The following is an 18154-nucleotide window of genomic DNA, read 5'->3' on the forward strand; positions in this document are numbered from 1 at the left end:
AAATTTTGGCTTTAATCCTAGCTTAAGTATTTTTTTTACTTATAAAAAGTGAACTGTTTAGAAAAAAAACATAATTCTCACATGCATTTTCAGTTTCTTTCCATTTTTTACTTCATTTTTTTTAAAGTAATTTAACGTTACGTTTAATACTAATGATAATTTTATCTGTGATAAATAAGAATTCTGCTTAATTAAAATATAATATTCATGCATATTTTAAGATTGGGCAATGCTGTGCAGCCTGCTAGTTATATATATATATATATATGTCCCTTTGGCTTTTCTGGGAGTCTATATGACTGCTACCAGAAAAGGCATATGGCAGAGATTGCTAACCAGGCGGACCATGTCTGATAGCTTTAAAAGACCAGCCAGAAAAAGAAGATTGTCATAAGGCACATGCATAGTACAAGTCTTCTTAACTTCCAGAAAAGAGAGCACATCTAACATTCATCAGAATAATTAAAGGGAAATAACTCTATAGCTTTATACTAATAATTGTTTGTTTGTTTTTTTTTACACTGCCATGCAAATTTCATAGAAAATATTTTTTAACTTAAGTACAGAACCCGGATGTACTTATACTTTAACAGTAAAGCTTTAACTATATGTGCTGTTAATTCTAACATGATTTTGAGCACTTCTGTGGATTGTTTAAACAACATGGCTTTAGTTTACACAAAGTCCATCAAACAGTATTTCATGGCATGCTTTCAAAAGCTTTCTCCAGGTCAACAAAAGTAAAATATAGGTTTTTCTTCTACCAAGGTACTTCTCTTGTATTTGTCTAAGAATAAAAATAGCACTGGTAGTAGTTTGCTTATATTGGAAATTTATCAATGTTGCTGGGGTTTTTTAATGCTTGAAGAATTGTCTCCCGTTGACGATTACTTTTCAATGATGTAAGCAACTTAGAGTTGTCTGTTAAATGATGACATATGTTTTTAGGGTACTTGTACAGTTTAATCAAGACATAAAAAATTTAAATATAAAAAAAAGATTATATTGTCGTATCCATTTTGGACTGAAGATTTCCAAAAAAAAATTTCACTTAATTTAATCAAGTAGTTTTTGATTTTTTTTGTACAGTGGAAAAACATTTTTTTATGATAGCACAATAAAGGTAGCCATCTTTGAATTTTTTGAACGCATCATGGGGAGATAACTCAGATTAAAGCGCTGACACTCCCTCCCCACTTTTAATATTAACTTTTCTTCCTAAAAATCGAAACATGAGTACCTTTTGCTCAGTATCACAACAAATTGTTTTTTAGTTGAAAAAAAAAACTACCTGATCAAAAAAACTACTTGATCAAATTGAATTTTTTTTTTCCGGAGAACTTCATTCCATAACGGATATGTACAATATAACCTTTTTTCAGTATTTTCATTTTTTAATGTCTTGATTAAACTGTACAAGTACCGTTTTTAGAGTTGGGTAACTTGGGAGTTATCTCCTCTTTGATTGTATTCATAAAGGCGTGCATGAGACGTGTCTTCCTCTTTCGTGTAAACATGTAAAATAAACAGATGTGTCTTCCTGTGTGTGAAAGGCTAAAAAATGTTACCTTGTTAATTAATTTGTTTTCTTTTGTCATCATCGATATAACTTCCAGTATGAAGTCATTTAGGGAAGAAAGCTACGTTTTCTTTATTTACTTCATAATTAACTTAACAAAGGTTATTACTTAACCCAACAGCTCAGACATCAATGTAGACTGAATTTTATTTATACTCTGCTGACTGCTTGTTTGCTACTCGATTATTTTCTTGGTTAATTTTAATCTTCCATCAATTTTAAGCTTTTGTGATTCTAACTAGAGCTCCACTTTTACCCTTGTAACAATTCACAATTGTAGGTTTTGTTGCAAAACCTCTTCTCTCTATCATATCATATCTATTTTTTTATTTTTTCATATTAGTAGAGATCTGCAAAATATTTTCCGTCATGGCTAAGATTTTTTTTTTTTTTCATATTGGTACAATTCTGTACAAATATTTTATTTTTTATTTATTTGTTTCCATTATGGTCAAGATTTTGCTTCTTTTTTCATATAGGTAGAATTCTGTGCAAGTGCATTTTTTCCATGTTCGAAAATATGAATTCCTAATCTGAAGAACGACAGATTCTAATGTTAAATTGTTTTCCCAACTGGTGGTTGTCATTCTGCTAAACTAAGAATTAAACAGGAGCGCTCGGTATTTTATAGTCTTAGGCCAACGCAATATGTATGAAATTAATGCATTTAAGAATTTGAATAATGTAACAGTTGCATGTGGCTAACTATGACATTGAAAAGGTGATTTTGGGTTTTGTGGAAGGACTAAATTTAAAGAAGAGGAAATATCTACTACTACTTATGTGGGCTTACATAGTTGAGAGAGTGAATCAAGGACAAATTATACTATTTATAAAATGGTGATGAAAACACATTGCAGTATGAGCTTTTATTCAAGCCATTATATAAAATAATTTTATAAAATCAACAGTAGGTTCTCTACAGTGAAATAATGACTACAATGTATTATGGACAAAGTAACTCCAAGGAGGCATGTGAGGCTTTTCCCCAGTACACCATAATCGTTCCGATATTGCCCGGGATTGAATGAGAATCAATGAATGTTTCACACTTCCAATATTTTTATTGTCGTTAAAATCAATGAAATTACTCATTTTTCAATCAAATCGATCGCATGCTCTAGTCGGGGATCCATCGGGGTGCACTGGGAGAACGCTTCATATGTCCTCTCGTGGTGACTCAGACTACAATACATTGTCGTCTACATATTACACTGTAGAGAATCTATTGTTGATTTTATAAAATTACTTTCATATAATGGCTTGAATCAAAGTTGATGATGCAAAAGTCAAGTATCATGGTCCAGTTGTGCTCTAAACTAAAACGTTTATTTCGAATGCATCCCTGTCTTATCAAAGAAGTTACTGTTGATTTTATACACTGTGCTCTACTGCTTGTGTAGTGATAGAACTTTTCAAATGCACTTGTGATATTAGGCTGTATAACAATGTTAATTTTGATCAAAATCGGACTGTTCTTACTTTAATTGGATTTTTTTATTATTAATTTTCAATACTTATCATAGTCATTCCAATACAAAATTTATTTTAGAATACTTTCAGACTCATAAAGTATATTTGTATTAAATTTCAAAGAATAGGCCCAACCGTTTTGGCGTCCCTGAGGGACAAACTGACGCACACAAATGAAGTGTCCGTTATATATATTTTTTAATTGCACTTTCACCCCAAACACACCACAGTGCCACTTTGATGCAGGGGGCTACTATGTAGGGAGTTGTGCGGCAAAATGTCTGTTTACATTACACTTGAACTTCTGCATGTCAGTACAGTCAAAGAAGCAGGGATCCAGAAGGGAATTCCAAAGTCTTGCAGTCCGAAGGAAGAAACTATTAAAATAGAAGGCTTTCTGGCATCTGAGGATATTTACCGCATAGGGGTGAGATTTTGCTGCTTCTCGGGTTGGTTGGAGGTATTTACATTGAGGGGCTACAAGTTTATTGGAGCACTTTCTATTAAAATGAATGAAAAATTTCATCAATGCGACAGAGGTTGAAGACTAGCTGACAGTGTGGGACCTATTAGGTTGGCGACTCAATTTTTAATCCTGTTTGATAGGATCTTTTCAATTATTGATTTTCGATACCTGTCATAGGCATTCCGATACAAAATTTATTTAAGAACACTTCCAGACTCATAAAGTACATTTGTATGAAATTTAAAAAAGTGGGCCCAGCCGTTCGGCATCCATAGGGAACGAACTCAAAGTCCTCGTTATATATAAGTAGAAATAGAGGTAAGGTGAAAACTTTGCCTGAAGATGTCATCCAATGCCTCCATTCAGTCTCAAAAGACAAAGGATACCCCCTGTAAGGACATCTGTGCATGTAATTGTGAGGCAAATGTTGCACAATCCCTAACCACACCTCTCTTGAATCAGCACTGTTTGAGTCCAGTGGCCAGGATAAGTCTAAAACGACTGGAAACAATGCCAAGATAAGCGGAGAGTACATACAGCATCTGGAAATACCAAATGGTCACCCATTTGATACTGACCAGGTTTAACATTGCTTTACTTTGATGATCCAGCGGGAACCGGTCTGTCAATGTGATTATACCTTACTGATGTCATAGTATCCTTCTAAATGCACAAAATAGAATGCTAACCATTAAAAATAAGATATTACAATTTACTCACCCTCTTGTTTAGTGTGACCTGTATCTCCCCCACTGGGTCCGTCTTCTCGCTCGCTGTGACAATCAGGACTCATGAACTGTTTATGCTCACTCTCCTTACTGCAAGATAATCCTCCAATTTCCTGGTGGAAAGAAAAAAAAAAAAAAGACTTGCAATGAATTGTTTCAAAACTATGACCATACAATCTTGTGTTACAGGAAATAGGGATGTCCCCTTTTCCTGTAAGTAAGAAAAACATTAGATAAGTGGAAATGAGATTAGGATAAGCCGAGACTCGAACCTTGTAAGCAAGGTTCAGAAATAGATTTAGAAAATGGAATGTTAGAATTTAACTATTGTTAAATTCCATATAAAATAGATATTGTTTGTATTGTAAAAAGAATTTGATTGTTCTTTTATGAAAACTGAATTAAAGAGGTCAGCTAAAAAGAATGAACAATACAAATTAAAAATATATCATAAGAAAATAGGTTAGGTTAAAAAATAAGTTAGTTGAGAATTTTTTGTTTGCAGAAGTGTGTTTTGGACAAACATGTGCTTAGCCATGTGAGTTGGCCACGTTTTGGAACCACACATCTGACGTCATAATAAAAAGGGAATTCTCAATAATAGGAGCTAGGATTAGCAGATTAGAAGAGTCGAGCAGTCGGACAGTCAGATTCGAGCAGTCAGCAGAGTCGGTCGGAAAGAGCTGACATGGTCAGAGGAGGGTCCCTTTAGAAGCAAAGGGGTAGAAGTTTAACCATGTAGAACAAATGTGAATTACTGATGTAAAATCATCCAACCGGTCAAATGAAAAAGAACATCATCGATTTTTGTAACTGTTTGTGTTCGTGTCGTCATTCAACAATTGAAGGTAATGTGTTAATCATCTTAATATGAACTTTGTATAACCCCCTTCCAAGTAATGTGTCCCCCTCCTCCATCATAAGTAATGATTATGCCCCTCTGCGTAAAAGAACAGTATAACACATCCCTTCAATATTGAATTCTCTCTCTCTCTCTGTTGTAAATGTTTCCTTCAGTATTGTCATCATCGTTATCATGTTATGAGCCCCCCCCCGCTAAACATGTCTCCTAATATGACCCCCTGCTAAACAACACTTGTAGCAAAACACCATTAGATATGAGACAAGGTAAAAAAAAAAAAAAATGACAATATTTAAAGATTTCACTAATTTTCAATTTTTTATTTTTATTTTTTACTTTGCAGTAACCATTTATCTAGACCCAAAGACTATTCGAGGATAAAGATTAATGAATGTAAGGTGGTAGTGTAGTAATCGTTACGGGTGTTAATTGGGTAGAATTTAATTATTTACGGAGACGGCTCAACAAGAACTTGTTTACATTCGTTTTGAAGGCTACCATGTTGTATTCGACTGGAAAGCAGGGCAGTGGAACAGTGTTCCACAGGCGGGCACTTCTAAGAAAGAAGCTCTGTTCATGAAATCTGCGTTTAGATTTGGGCACAGATAGAGAGTGGCTGAAATTATTGATAGTGGTTGCAGAGGTCGAGTGTTTATTTTATTTTGGTAAAGGGGGCGGGCATAGATTGGAACTCAGACGTATGCTTGCCATGAAAATAACGATAAAGCAGAGACAGGGTCCCAACGTCTCTTCTGTGGGAAAGAGGTTGCAAGGAAAAGAAAAGGGTATCACCTAATAAGTTTCGAAGCCAGTTTTGAACTCTATCAAAGCAATATAGGGTGCGCTAAGCAGCTCCTGCCCAGATGTGGCAACAGTATTCCATTTTAGGACGTACTTGGCTCTTATACAGATAGAGGATTGCATTGGCAGTGATATATTATTATCTAACCATTTTTCCAGCGATCTTGGCAACAAATTTGATTATGTGTTCCATTTCAGATCAGGAGTGAAGGTCAATCCCAGAAGATTGTCAAGACATGGGGCTTCCCCAAGATTAGATCCACTCATTTCATTTGGGGTCCAGATAGATGTCAGAGCGAGAGCGATTATGATGAAAAGAGAGAAGCTTAGATGGTATCATGGTGTTAGGATGTTCAGAAAGGACAAAAAAAAAAAAAAATTGCATTTTTGGGTTTTCCATACTGAAGATTGAATCTTCAATCTCCAGGAGTGTGGAAAATTTACAACTGAAATTTACCAAGTACTGTATCCACTATGCCACACGTGCATGCGATGAGAACAGTAGTTTAAAGAATCCAAAAAGTACGATTAGTCAACCCTCATCTCAAAAATTCAGAAATGAAACGAGATCAGTTTGAAATCTTCAACATTCACACCTGCATTATTTTCTATTAGAATATTATTTCAGATTTCTGCATATCTATATATCTTTAAAAGTGAGAATGCGTGTGTATGTGAGGACACTTACCAATCTATGTACTAAACAAAGTTTTGATCTACAAACTTAATATTTGGTATATAGAGTATACAGACATGTGGAAAATTTTTAATTGGTTTTCATTTGCAAAAAAGGGCTGCTAAAGTATCCAAATCGAAAACTTGGTACTTTGTGGGGGGTGGGTCATCGAATTTTTATTTATTTATCAACTGTTTACGAATTCACATGCGTGAATAGTTCACATGACAGATTCCTTATGTTAAGTTGAAAACACTTTTAAAGAATGTGTCAAGCTGACCTAATGGTTATTGTACTTGACTTACTATCTTTAGGTTTTTGTTTCGATCTTAGCTCAAGTATTTTTTTTTTTTACTTACAAGAAATGAACTGTTTAGAAAAAATAATACTCGCATGCACATGTCTCAGTTTCTTTCCATTTTTTTTAAAGGAATTTGAAGTTACATTTAATACTTAGGGTATTTCTGTTTATAAAAGATAAAAAATCGTACAATTACAATAATATTTATGTGTACTTTACGACCGGGCAACGGCAGGCGGCCTGCTAGTAATTTATATAATCAGCTTCTGAGATAAGTGCTCGCTGACAGAATTTACACTTGTTTTTGACGGTTCAATTCTAAATCAAGACGATCACCTGGAACAGATGCTTGAGTGGTTCCAGACAACAACTGTTCTTTATGTGGCCTTTCCACTCAACTCTACTTAAAGCTATCACCTCCCAATATTTGGGGTGGTTAGGGTTAGGGTTATCACCTCCCAATATTTGGGGTGGTTAGGGTTAGGGTTATCACCTCCCAATATTTGGGGTGGTTAGGGTTAGGGTTATCACCTCCCAATATTTGGGGTGGTTAGGGTTAGGGTTATCACCTCCCAATATTTGGGGTGGTTAGGGTTAGGGTTATCACCTCCCAATATTTGGGGTGGTTAGGGTTAGGGTTATCACCTCCCAATATTTGGGGTGGTTAGGGTTAGGGTTATCACCTCCCAATATTTGGGGTGGTTAGGGTTAGGGTTATCACCTCCCAATATTTGGGGTGATTAGGGTTAGGGTTATCACCTCCCAATATTTGGGGTGGTTAGGGTTAGGGTTATCACCTCCCAATATTTGGGGTGGTTAGGGTTAGGGTTATCACCTCCCAATATTTGGGGTGGTTAGGGTTAGGGTTATCACCTCCCAATATTTGGGGTGGTTAGGGTTAGGGTTATCACCTCCCAATATTTGGGGTGGTTAGGGTTAGGGTTATCACCTCCCAATATTTGGGGTGGTTAGGGTTAGGGTTATCACCTCCCAATATTTGGGGTGGTTCCAAATGCCGTCCTTGTATCTCTTTTATTAACGCTTTCCCAGTTGCAACTCGCCGTAAAATAGTTCCCATCATTCCTCATTGAACCACGTCTCATTCCTAGTGCATTTGATAGCATGTGATTAAAGATTTAATAATCAGGAATTTTGTCCTGACAAGGATTCAAATGGTAGGAATTCCGCACTGCCATTTGATGTTTAAATATACATCTTAGATATTTCTTCTAGCTCTGATCGCCATGGCAAGAATTCTTTATATATATATATATATATATATATATATATTATTATTATTATTATTATTATTTTATTTACCTTTTTTCCAGGAGGTTAGACAAGGTCAAGTGTGGGTTTGACGAAAGTGTTTCTGTGGAACGAACTAGATTCAAACTTTGTACAAGCAGGTTTTAAGTCCATGTCGTTAATCACTTAGTCACTATCACCCCTATATATATATATATATATATATATATATATATATATATATATATATATATATATATATATATATATATATATAAACATTAAAATTCAAAGATGGCGTAACTAGAATAAAACACAATTGCAATTTCTCTTCCAATGTTCGGATTTTATAATCATGCCCATATTCTTTATTTCTTTTTTATATTGATGAATTTCTTTCCTTCTAATGAGTTAAGGGCGAAATAAATTTTTTAAATTGACATAATAATTATATGAATGATTCTGCACTAGGAAACAGATGCTGCCAAGAATTGTGCATTTCAACGTACTTAAAGAAAGGTAAGATAGACAACATCATGATGTTTTTATATACTTTTGTCATTTATTTGTATATGCTCTGTAGTTGCATCAAGCTTCATAAATTAAAGGATTGATATAAATAAAATGTGAAATATAATTGAATAAGTATATTTTCCCATATATATATATATATATATATATATATATATATATACATAAAAACAAATGACAAAAGTCTATATTCCAAATTTTATGATGTTGACCATCTTACAATTTATTCCTTTAATTACGTTAATATTTACAATTCTTGACAGTAATAGTTTTGTAGCGCAAAATTATTAATTGAATTATTATATCAATCAATGAATCTATTTTTCCCTTAACTCATCAGAAGCATTAGTAATTATCACTCCACCAATATATATATATATATAATTTATTATGCACAAAATTAATAATTACTTAAAATTAATTTTTGCTTTGCTTATAGTTGCAAGATCTCATTTGCTTCGAAACATTGCGAAGAATAATATAAGGAGTGAATATTTTCCTCTCTTCATAAAAAATCTTTTAATTAAAAATTGTAAACTGCAAAGTTCGATTTCTTATCTATTCTGCATTATCCAAGATTTTCTTTCTTCAGAAATGCTATTATCGGGTACAACAGAAAAAAACTGGGCGAAGGTAATTAAAATGCAAAATGATATTTGGGGGTGGGGTGAAGGGAATCTGTAAAAATTCACAGATATTCACAGTTCCTTATCGATTCCACATTATATTTACTGTGAAAATTGTTATGAAATTCGTCCGTTAAATCAAACAAGTCTTTATAACATAATACACACGTTTACACAGGTAAACCCAACCTGTTGTAGCAGATTAAGTTGCAATGTCAATTTTTTGTTGATTTTTTGTTAACGATAATTATTGTCTCCAACCTTGGAGATCTAGGAAAATATTTTTTCCTTAAAATATTGTAATATCGTCGTATTATCGTTAAAAAAAAATGAATGAAAAAAAATCAACATAAGCTTATAAGCGATAAAAATAAGATGAGGTGTAATGGTCAACGCACTTGACCATAGTACATATGGTCTGAGGTTCGAATCCTAGCACAGTCAAGCTACACTGGCGAGCGGTAGAAAAACAAAACACAAGCTTGTAGATTATTGCTTTATAAGTAAAATAATAAGTAATATTTTTTATTTACTTATATTTGTAGATCCCCAAGATTGAAGACACTAGTAACCGTATTATCATTTAAAAAAAATCAACATATATATACTAGCAAAAGTACCCGTCGTTGACTGGGTTCAAAAACAGCCTACAGAAAATGGACTCTGATTTATGAAAGTATAATAGGTTATGAAAAGGAAGGGTTGTAAAGAGATAGCTTCGAATTTGGGGGTATCAAAACCAATGCAAAATATGATGAAAGTAAAAATAAAATAGATAAACCCCATAATTTATTATACCATACCTGTTCACACAGAAACACTTATCACAATATTTTGTGGATCTATATTAAAAAACCTTGTTAAACTTTGTTACATATTTCCATTCTATGGAGGTCAGGCGCGAACGAACACCCCCATAATTTTATTATACCCTATTTCTTCAAACTGAAACATAATTATCAAAGTATACTTACGCAGATAGATATGAAAAGTCTTTATTAAAGTTTGTACCTATTTCCATTCTATGGAGGCCAGTCGCGAACGTAAACCCCACAATTTTATTATACCATCCCTATTTAAGTTAAAACATACTTATCAAAGTATTATTATGTACATCTATATCAAAAACACTTGTAAACGTTTTTTTTAATTTTTAAATTTTTTATTTCCATACTTTGTGAACCAGGCGCGTACGTAGACCCCACAATTTTAATGAATCATCATTATGCCAGATCAAACATACCCATTCCTGTGTCTCGATACATCTTCTATCATTATATGTGATCAGTTTTCTATAATAGTCAACCATATAGGAGGCTATTCGTGACCAGACACGCACACAGACGTTCAGCTTATATATATATATAGGTGGTGTTTGAATATATGGTTAAGTGGTAGTTTTAGTCGTTTAGGACTGCTTTAAAGCTTCACTGCTCACTCATTTTTCAATCAAATTTCAAACAATTATTACAGTTTATAGATCACCTTCTCAGCTATATGGTGAAAATTCTTTTTTCAATTTTCGTTTAGTAAAACAAAAGTTATGATGAATTTAGTCATGTTCAAAATCGTAAAACAAAAAAATTAGGAAGGTGAGCGACGTTTTTTATGACTGGTTTCCATGGACACCCCCACCGCTTTAGCGACTACTGTTGCTACCAATTCACTGCTCTCATGAAAAGAGAAGTAACAAGTGAAAAAAAGAGAATTGGGGGGATTTTATTGAAAGCAGACGAGTGCCGTACATTGTTATTACATATGTGTATGTTATGTTTATGGGGGCAAAAAAAATAAGACTGAAATTAAACAAAGAACAAGTGAATTTACTGGGAGCCTGGAAAAATCATGGATTACAATAGAAAAATGCGAGCATGAAAAGTAATATGGTTAAGCTTAAACATGGAAAAGTAAAAGACTAGTTGTTAAAACTGGATAAGAAAAGGGCAATATAATAAATTCTATAACTTAAAATATTGCAGCATTAAGAATTTTTTTTTAATTCAATTCATAACATTATATAATCAGTTCTTAATGCTGCAATATTTTAAGTTATAAATTTATTATATTTTTTACTAGAACATGTTAACCATATTACTTTGCATGCTTGCATTTTTCTATGGTTATTTATATGACTAATTCATTTAATCACATAAATTAATATGTGAAGATATAATTTTATGCATAAATTTTCAGTATTTACTTAAACAGTGCTCAATGCATAAGTAGAGCGTGGTAGTAAGTTATAAAAATATATATGGCAATTAAGCTATGCAGAATATTCCGTGTTTCATTCTCGTGAGAATTCGTCAGGCTTATGCGAAAAATTGTGGTTATCGCACGTTTATATTGATTGGCTAACTAGAGAATGCCTGTGCATATATATAAACGCATGATAACCACAATTTTTTGCATAAGCCTGACGAATTCTCACGAGAATGAAATGCGGAATATTCTGTGTAGCTTGATTGCCATATATGTTTTCATAACTTACTACTTATTGCTATATATATATAATATATATAATATATATATTATATATATAATATATATATTATATATATTATGCACTAAATTGATAATTACTTAAAATTAATTTTTGCTTTTAATTAAAAATTGTAAACTGCAAAGTTTTATTTTTAATCTGTTCTGTTTTAAATATATGCATTATCTAAGATTTACTTTCTTTGGAAATGGTATTTTTCGGTACAGCAGAAAAAAAAAATTGGCAAATGTAATGATTTTTTTTTCATTTTTTTTTAAATCGGTAAAAATTAACAGATATTCCCAGTTCCTTATCGATTCCATATTATATTTACTATGAAAATTGTTATGGAATTCGTCCGTTAAATACCGAATACGTTAGTACAGGGTGACCCCCCCCAAAAAAAACGGGCCCCAACTCTAATTAGGCCCCGTTTATTAGTATTTTGTCCAAATGAAATGAAACTTTGGTCATAACTAGTTTATTATATTCAAAACATCACATCAACACACTAGGGTCTTTGGCCTTTTTTTCTCCGTTGACTGTAAAATGTTCAGAAAAACAATTGAATGTCCTCTGTTTTTTTTTGGTCACCCTGTAGTAACTCGACTTCTTTTTTTTCGTAACAACGACATTTTTTTCCTCATCTTCCCACCATGCATGACTTCTCGTTATGGCTGTGACGTCACCTACGTTTCTAACGTCTTCTCTAACATGCTCTCCCCTTTTTATATATAGTTTTTATTATAGTTTCACTGTTATGTCATTTCACATACGGCTCGGTATTTGCGCTTAGCCGCCATACACACTCTGTTACACCTTGTCCCCTAAAATAAAATCATAATAAAATGTATAAATTGTTTTAAAATAAAAAAAAATAGCTGACAAAACCCGAGGGGCCTCTTTTGCCAACAAACTCATCAGGAGTTAATCGTTGTACAGAGCAAAAAAATAAATAAAAGATATCATGTAAGAGCAGATATTTAATGGGGTGTGCATGTAATTTTTACAGCAGGAGAAAAAAAAAAAAAAAAGAAAAACGAAACGGGTGGGAATACGAATACAATAAAATGCTGTTTTTTTTTTTTTTGCACAGCCAACGATTAACTCCTGATGAGTTTGTTGTTGAAAGAGGGTCACTCAGGTTTTGGCAGCTATTTTATTTAAAACATTTTATAAGTTTTGTACCGTTAAACAGCTAATAAAATGTATATGTCTTGCATCAACACGACTAAAGTATCAACTGAACTGTTTCTTCAAATTCAAATATATTTACCTCTGAAGAAACCATTAGCTTGAAATCTCAACACTAGTGTTCTAGATTATTTTTTGGCCATGGATAGTGTGTGTGTGTGTGTGTGTGTGTGTGTGTGTGTGTGTGTGTGTGTGTGTGTGTTTTAAATTTGTCCGTAGTGCACCTATGGAAATTTATTTATAAAGATGATTTTATAGTTCATAGTACGATCTAACACAAACACCGTCTGGAAACAGACGTTAACAAATGTAATGTCTGTATTTGTATATGTTGTTTATTTGGAATTTGATTCTAAAAAATTTAAACCATAAAAATATATATTATATTATTATTTATGTTTCAAACACATCAAATATTAACAAAATACAAAAACAACAAAAAAAATATGACATAATCACGTTGACAGACTGGTTCCCGCTAGATCACCAAAAGGCAGCAACGATGAACCTGATGGGTGACCAATTTGGAAATACTAGGCATTGTATAGGTTGGTGGAACAGCACTACTGTCAAAAGGAAAAATTAGGCGCCTCCTTCCCTCCATAAGTCCGTGGGAGACCCCTGGACAAGGTCGAGAACCCACTTCAGCACCCCCAATCAGAGTAACGTGAGATCATGGAAAGCGGGTGACTGAAGCAATCTGTAATAATTCTGTTCATAGTTGTATATCTCGTTGTGCTAGGCAGAAGATCCCTTTGGGTACAATGGTCAGGACAATCGCCCAGTATGATCACTGTCTTTCGGGAAACAGCATCTGAATAATGAGCAACAATGAATTCATGAATGCTTCGAAGGAGATAGATAGATGGAGAATCATAGCTGTCAATGCCTGAACAAGGTAGGACACCACTTGAATTAATTAACAAAAATGTTGTTGAGATGTAACTATTTAATATGCACGTTTTGTAATGCAAATGCGATTTCAAATTTAATCATAACAGACCGACGAAAAGGCTATTTCAAATTTAACTTTAATATGACAGATTAAAAAAATGCTATTTTGAACTTAAGCATGACAGACAAGAAAAACACTCTTTGAAGCATAAGCATAACAGACTGGTTAAAACGCTATTTCAAATTTAAGCTTGAGAGACAAAACAAAATGCTATTTCAAACTTAAGTATGACAGACTGGAAAAAATGCTATTTAAAAGTTAAGCATGACAGACTATAAAAAATACTATTTCAAATTAAAGTATGACAGATTAGAAAAATTACCATTTCAAATTTAAGCATGTCAGAGAAGGAAAAATACTATTTCAAACTTAAGTATGTGGTGAAAATGCTATTTCCGATTTAAGCATGACAGACTGGCGAAATGCTATAACAACAATCGTGATCAATTGATAGAGCTACATTTTGATCTGGTTATATCTATTCAATTTACACGATTGTAATTTCGAACAAAACGTGACGGACCAGCGGACGGACTCACTGATAAACAACGCCTCCTATTGAGATACTTGGATACATCTCAGTTAAAATCTGCGCTTATCAGATGAAAATGATACATAAAAACAAGCGTGACAGACCAACGTATCGATCCTTTGTAGCGATATGTGCATGGATTGAAGAGTAAATTAGGCCTGACCGAATTCTGTGTTTTTGTAAAACCCACAATGAGGCTACGGCGTGTCATCTATATCAGCCAACATCAACTGACTTCAAAACACTCCTTCACCGTGACTAACGGTTATGCTATGGTGAGAAGGATGAAACGAGAGAGAAGGGGTGGGGGCATATTAACATTCCAAGATCATCTTCTTTCTTTTGATTGGTACAAATGGTACACTTAAAAAGTAAGGCTCAAAAACAAAGACTTGTGATGTAATTTTGAGTTCAATGAATAAATACAAAACGATAACAACAAAAACAATTACATTTTATTATTTAAAAAAATTTTTTTTATTTGTCAGCCTTCGGGACAAGATCAAAGTGTAGTATCTGTTCTTCAGATGCTGCAGGCTATGACTAGCTATGACTAGCAAAGACCAGATGTGGGGGCAACCCCACATGCCTGACCTTTAACCAGCTCCCATTTCCCACCTCTCGGGAGCTGGTCCCCTTTTTCCCTTCCCCCTCCCTTCACTCCTCACATTAAAAATCGGCCTTGTGCCTAATTTGCTCGGTGGGGGAGCAAATAAATACCATCTGTTCTTCAGATACTGCACTTCAATTTCTTGCTATCTGTCAGCGGAGGAGAAATCCTTCACGACTGAGACAATTTTTATTTTTTGTTCCTTTTTTCCACATTAAAAAACGACCCTGGTGTCTAACTCTGTCCCGTGGGGAGGCATTGTAAATAGGAACAATATTAAAATATTCTTACATCTTAGCGATTCATTGTTTTAAATATATAAATAAATTTATTTCCATATTAGTTTAGTGATAGAGTGAGAACTACCGGCATTATTCTATCCTATGAAACATGATTCCCCTATGGGCTATAATTTAGCAAACCATGTGATCCACTAACACAATTCTTTTATAGGCTATGATAGATATGACATAATATACCACGTGATACGCAAACATAATTCTTTTATAGGGTATAACCTTTTTTTTAAATCTTCTTTTTATTGCAATTTCACCCCAAACAAGGCACATTGCCACTTTGCTGTAGGGGGCTACTATCCGGGACATGAGCTACAGGGGTACTATGTGGGGAGTTGGGCAGCAAGATGTCGGTTACGTTACACTTGAATTTCTGCATGTCACTACAGTTGGGGAAGCAGAAACTCGGAAGGGAATTCCAAAGTCCAGCGGTTCTGGGGAAGAAACTACTGGAATAGAAGGCTCTCTTACATCTAGAGATCTCAACTGTGAAGGGGTGGGATTTTGCTGTTTGTCGGGTTTGTCAAGGGTCCTTACATCAAGGGGGCACAAGTGCTTGCAGTTCGTCAGAGTATCCACCATTAAAATACTTGTAGAACAGGCAGAGGGATGCAACATTACGCCGATGGGACAGAGGTTGAAGCTTAGATGACAGTTCAGAACCTATTAGGTTGGCGACTCTCTTTTGAACCCTGTCTAGGAGTGAGAGACTAGTAGCAGATGCACCAGCCCAAATATGACAACAATACTCCATACACGGGCGAATGGTGGCCTTATAGAGGTACAGAATACTTTAGGGCATCAGTAGCTTTCTAGCACAGTAGAGAGAACCTACCTTTTTCACAGCGTTTCTGGCAATGCTCTCAATGTAATTGTTCCAACTCATGTTTCCTGTGAACGTTAGGCCGAGGAGTTTAAAAGATGTACTTTCAAATAAAGAGTTTTTGGCCATTGCTATTGGTAGTAGAGAAGGTTTCTTGTAGGTAGTGAAGGAAACAAGTTTAGTCTTAGCAGCATTGAATATGATCATCCATTTTTGTCGCCATTTCACTACAGATCGGAGGTCATCTTCTAGTGTTTTTGCGATTTCTCTAGAACCTACCATTCCATACCACTATACCAAGAACATGATTCTTTTATAGGCAATAATATACCATACCATGTGATCTACTAACCGATTTTCTATAGACTATGATTTACCATATCATGGCATTTACTAACATGATTGTTTTCAAGATATAAGTAAATTTATTTCCATATTTCAATATTAATCAGACAGTGTCCAAGTAGCATGCCTTACTTAGGAGACAGTCTGTGTGAATGTGTGCGATATCGGTGCTGCAGGAACACTAAGCATCCTGTACATAGCCCCACTTGTGCAACTTTTGGTGAAACCTTCACTCGGGCACCATTGAGTGTTGCCCACTCTTTCTGAGGAAGTTCTGAACCTGTTGGGATGTCTTTTCTTGGGGCCCGGAAGAACCTTGTTATTGTCTTCAACTGAATCATTCCACACATGCAAGCGGAAGGATGCTGGAGTTGTTCGTTTAAAGCCTGTGACAGTGGCAAAGAGTTTGTGGGATGGTAGTTGCTGCGGTACATCTTGATGTCCAAATACAAGATAGTGATTGTCGTTGTTATGCTTTCACTATTGCCTTTCGACGAATCTGCGGCAGACCAATTCTGAACATCCTGCAGACCAGTGGTTCCCAACCTTTCAAACATGGCGACCCACCCCAATCTTTAACATACCTTATATATATATATATAGTCATCTTTATACAACAATCTGCCATATATTGTGATTGAATTATAGATTATTTATTCGTGACGTAACTATGCATTCTGTAAATTAATTTCAAATTTATTTGTCGACCTTTGCAGCATGAGTGGAACAAGCCAATGCTGCTGCGCACTATTCTGTGGTCGAGTAGCGCAACACTAAAACTCCCCAAAAGCTGTTAGCCAGAGTCATAAACAGGTTGTTGCATGTTGATAGCTTCCCGGCGTGGGTTCCATACGATAGTGTCCTGATAGTGTCAAAGATGAAATATATAAAGAGGTGAAAGAGGATTGGCTGTAAGTGTATTGAAAAATGGTTGGAAGATTTATTAAGTAGTAAGTGTATCGAGGAAAGGGAGTTTGTAGAGGCAATGAGTAGGAAAAGGTAGTATAGGTTGGTTAAGGAGTGAGGAAGGGATAAAAGGAAAAAAGGGAGTAGAAAAACAGCAAAAGAGATAGAAAAGTCATTAATTATAATTTTAAGTGAAAAAGTGATAGATATGCAGGGAGAAGACTGATTTAGGAAGTTTACGATGGGTGAAAGTCAAATTTGGGCACTGAATTTTTATCCATGTTCAAAGCTTATATTTTGCTCGCCTATGATACTTTTAAGTAAATATGATACTATTTGAAATGAATCCGATATTTGGCTTATTAGATTATTTTTAGTAGGAAATGAGTCAAGCTTCAATAAGTCAGCTTAGTTTAAGTTCATATTTACGTACGTTTGATTATCGGAGATAATTGTGTATCGAATTTGTGGTTTAAAGTTAACATGTATGTGACTAATGCATTCTTAGTGTCACCCAGTTTTTGGATTATTGTAAGATACGTGCAAAATGAATGCCGATGCTCACAATATATAAATTTTTTGACCCCTCCCTTTACTTAAAAATTCACTAAAAATCAGGAATTAACCAATTTTAATGAAATTTTCAGTATCTATCAAATAATGATCATGGAATATATTGAACTAATTATTTTTATTTAAATCTTAGTGGAAATAAATTAC

At 34.2% G+C, this 18154-nt stretch overlaps 1 protein-coding gene across 1 annotated transcript in view; it reads right to left on the reverse strand.

Moving 5' to 3' along the window:
- Positions 1-18154, reverse strand: part of LOC145242988 (protocadherin beta-2-like) — a 158263-nt gene that overhangs the window by 4024 nt on the left and 136085 nt on the right. The window contains exon 3 of the mRNA XM_080106112.1: positions 4239-4359. Within this exon, the coding sequence (XP_079962238.1) occupies positions 4239-4359 (121 nt within the window). The remainder of the gene's footprint in view (positions 1-4238; positions 4360-18154) is intronic.

This window comes from Euprymna scolopes, chromosome 21 (assembly GCF_053919585.1).
Source record: "Euprymna scolopes isolate OS-2025 chromosome 21, ASM5391958v1, whole genome shotgun sequence".
NCBI lineage: Eukaryota > Metazoa > Mollusca > Cephalopoda > Sepiida > Sepiolidae > Euprymna > Euprymna scolopes.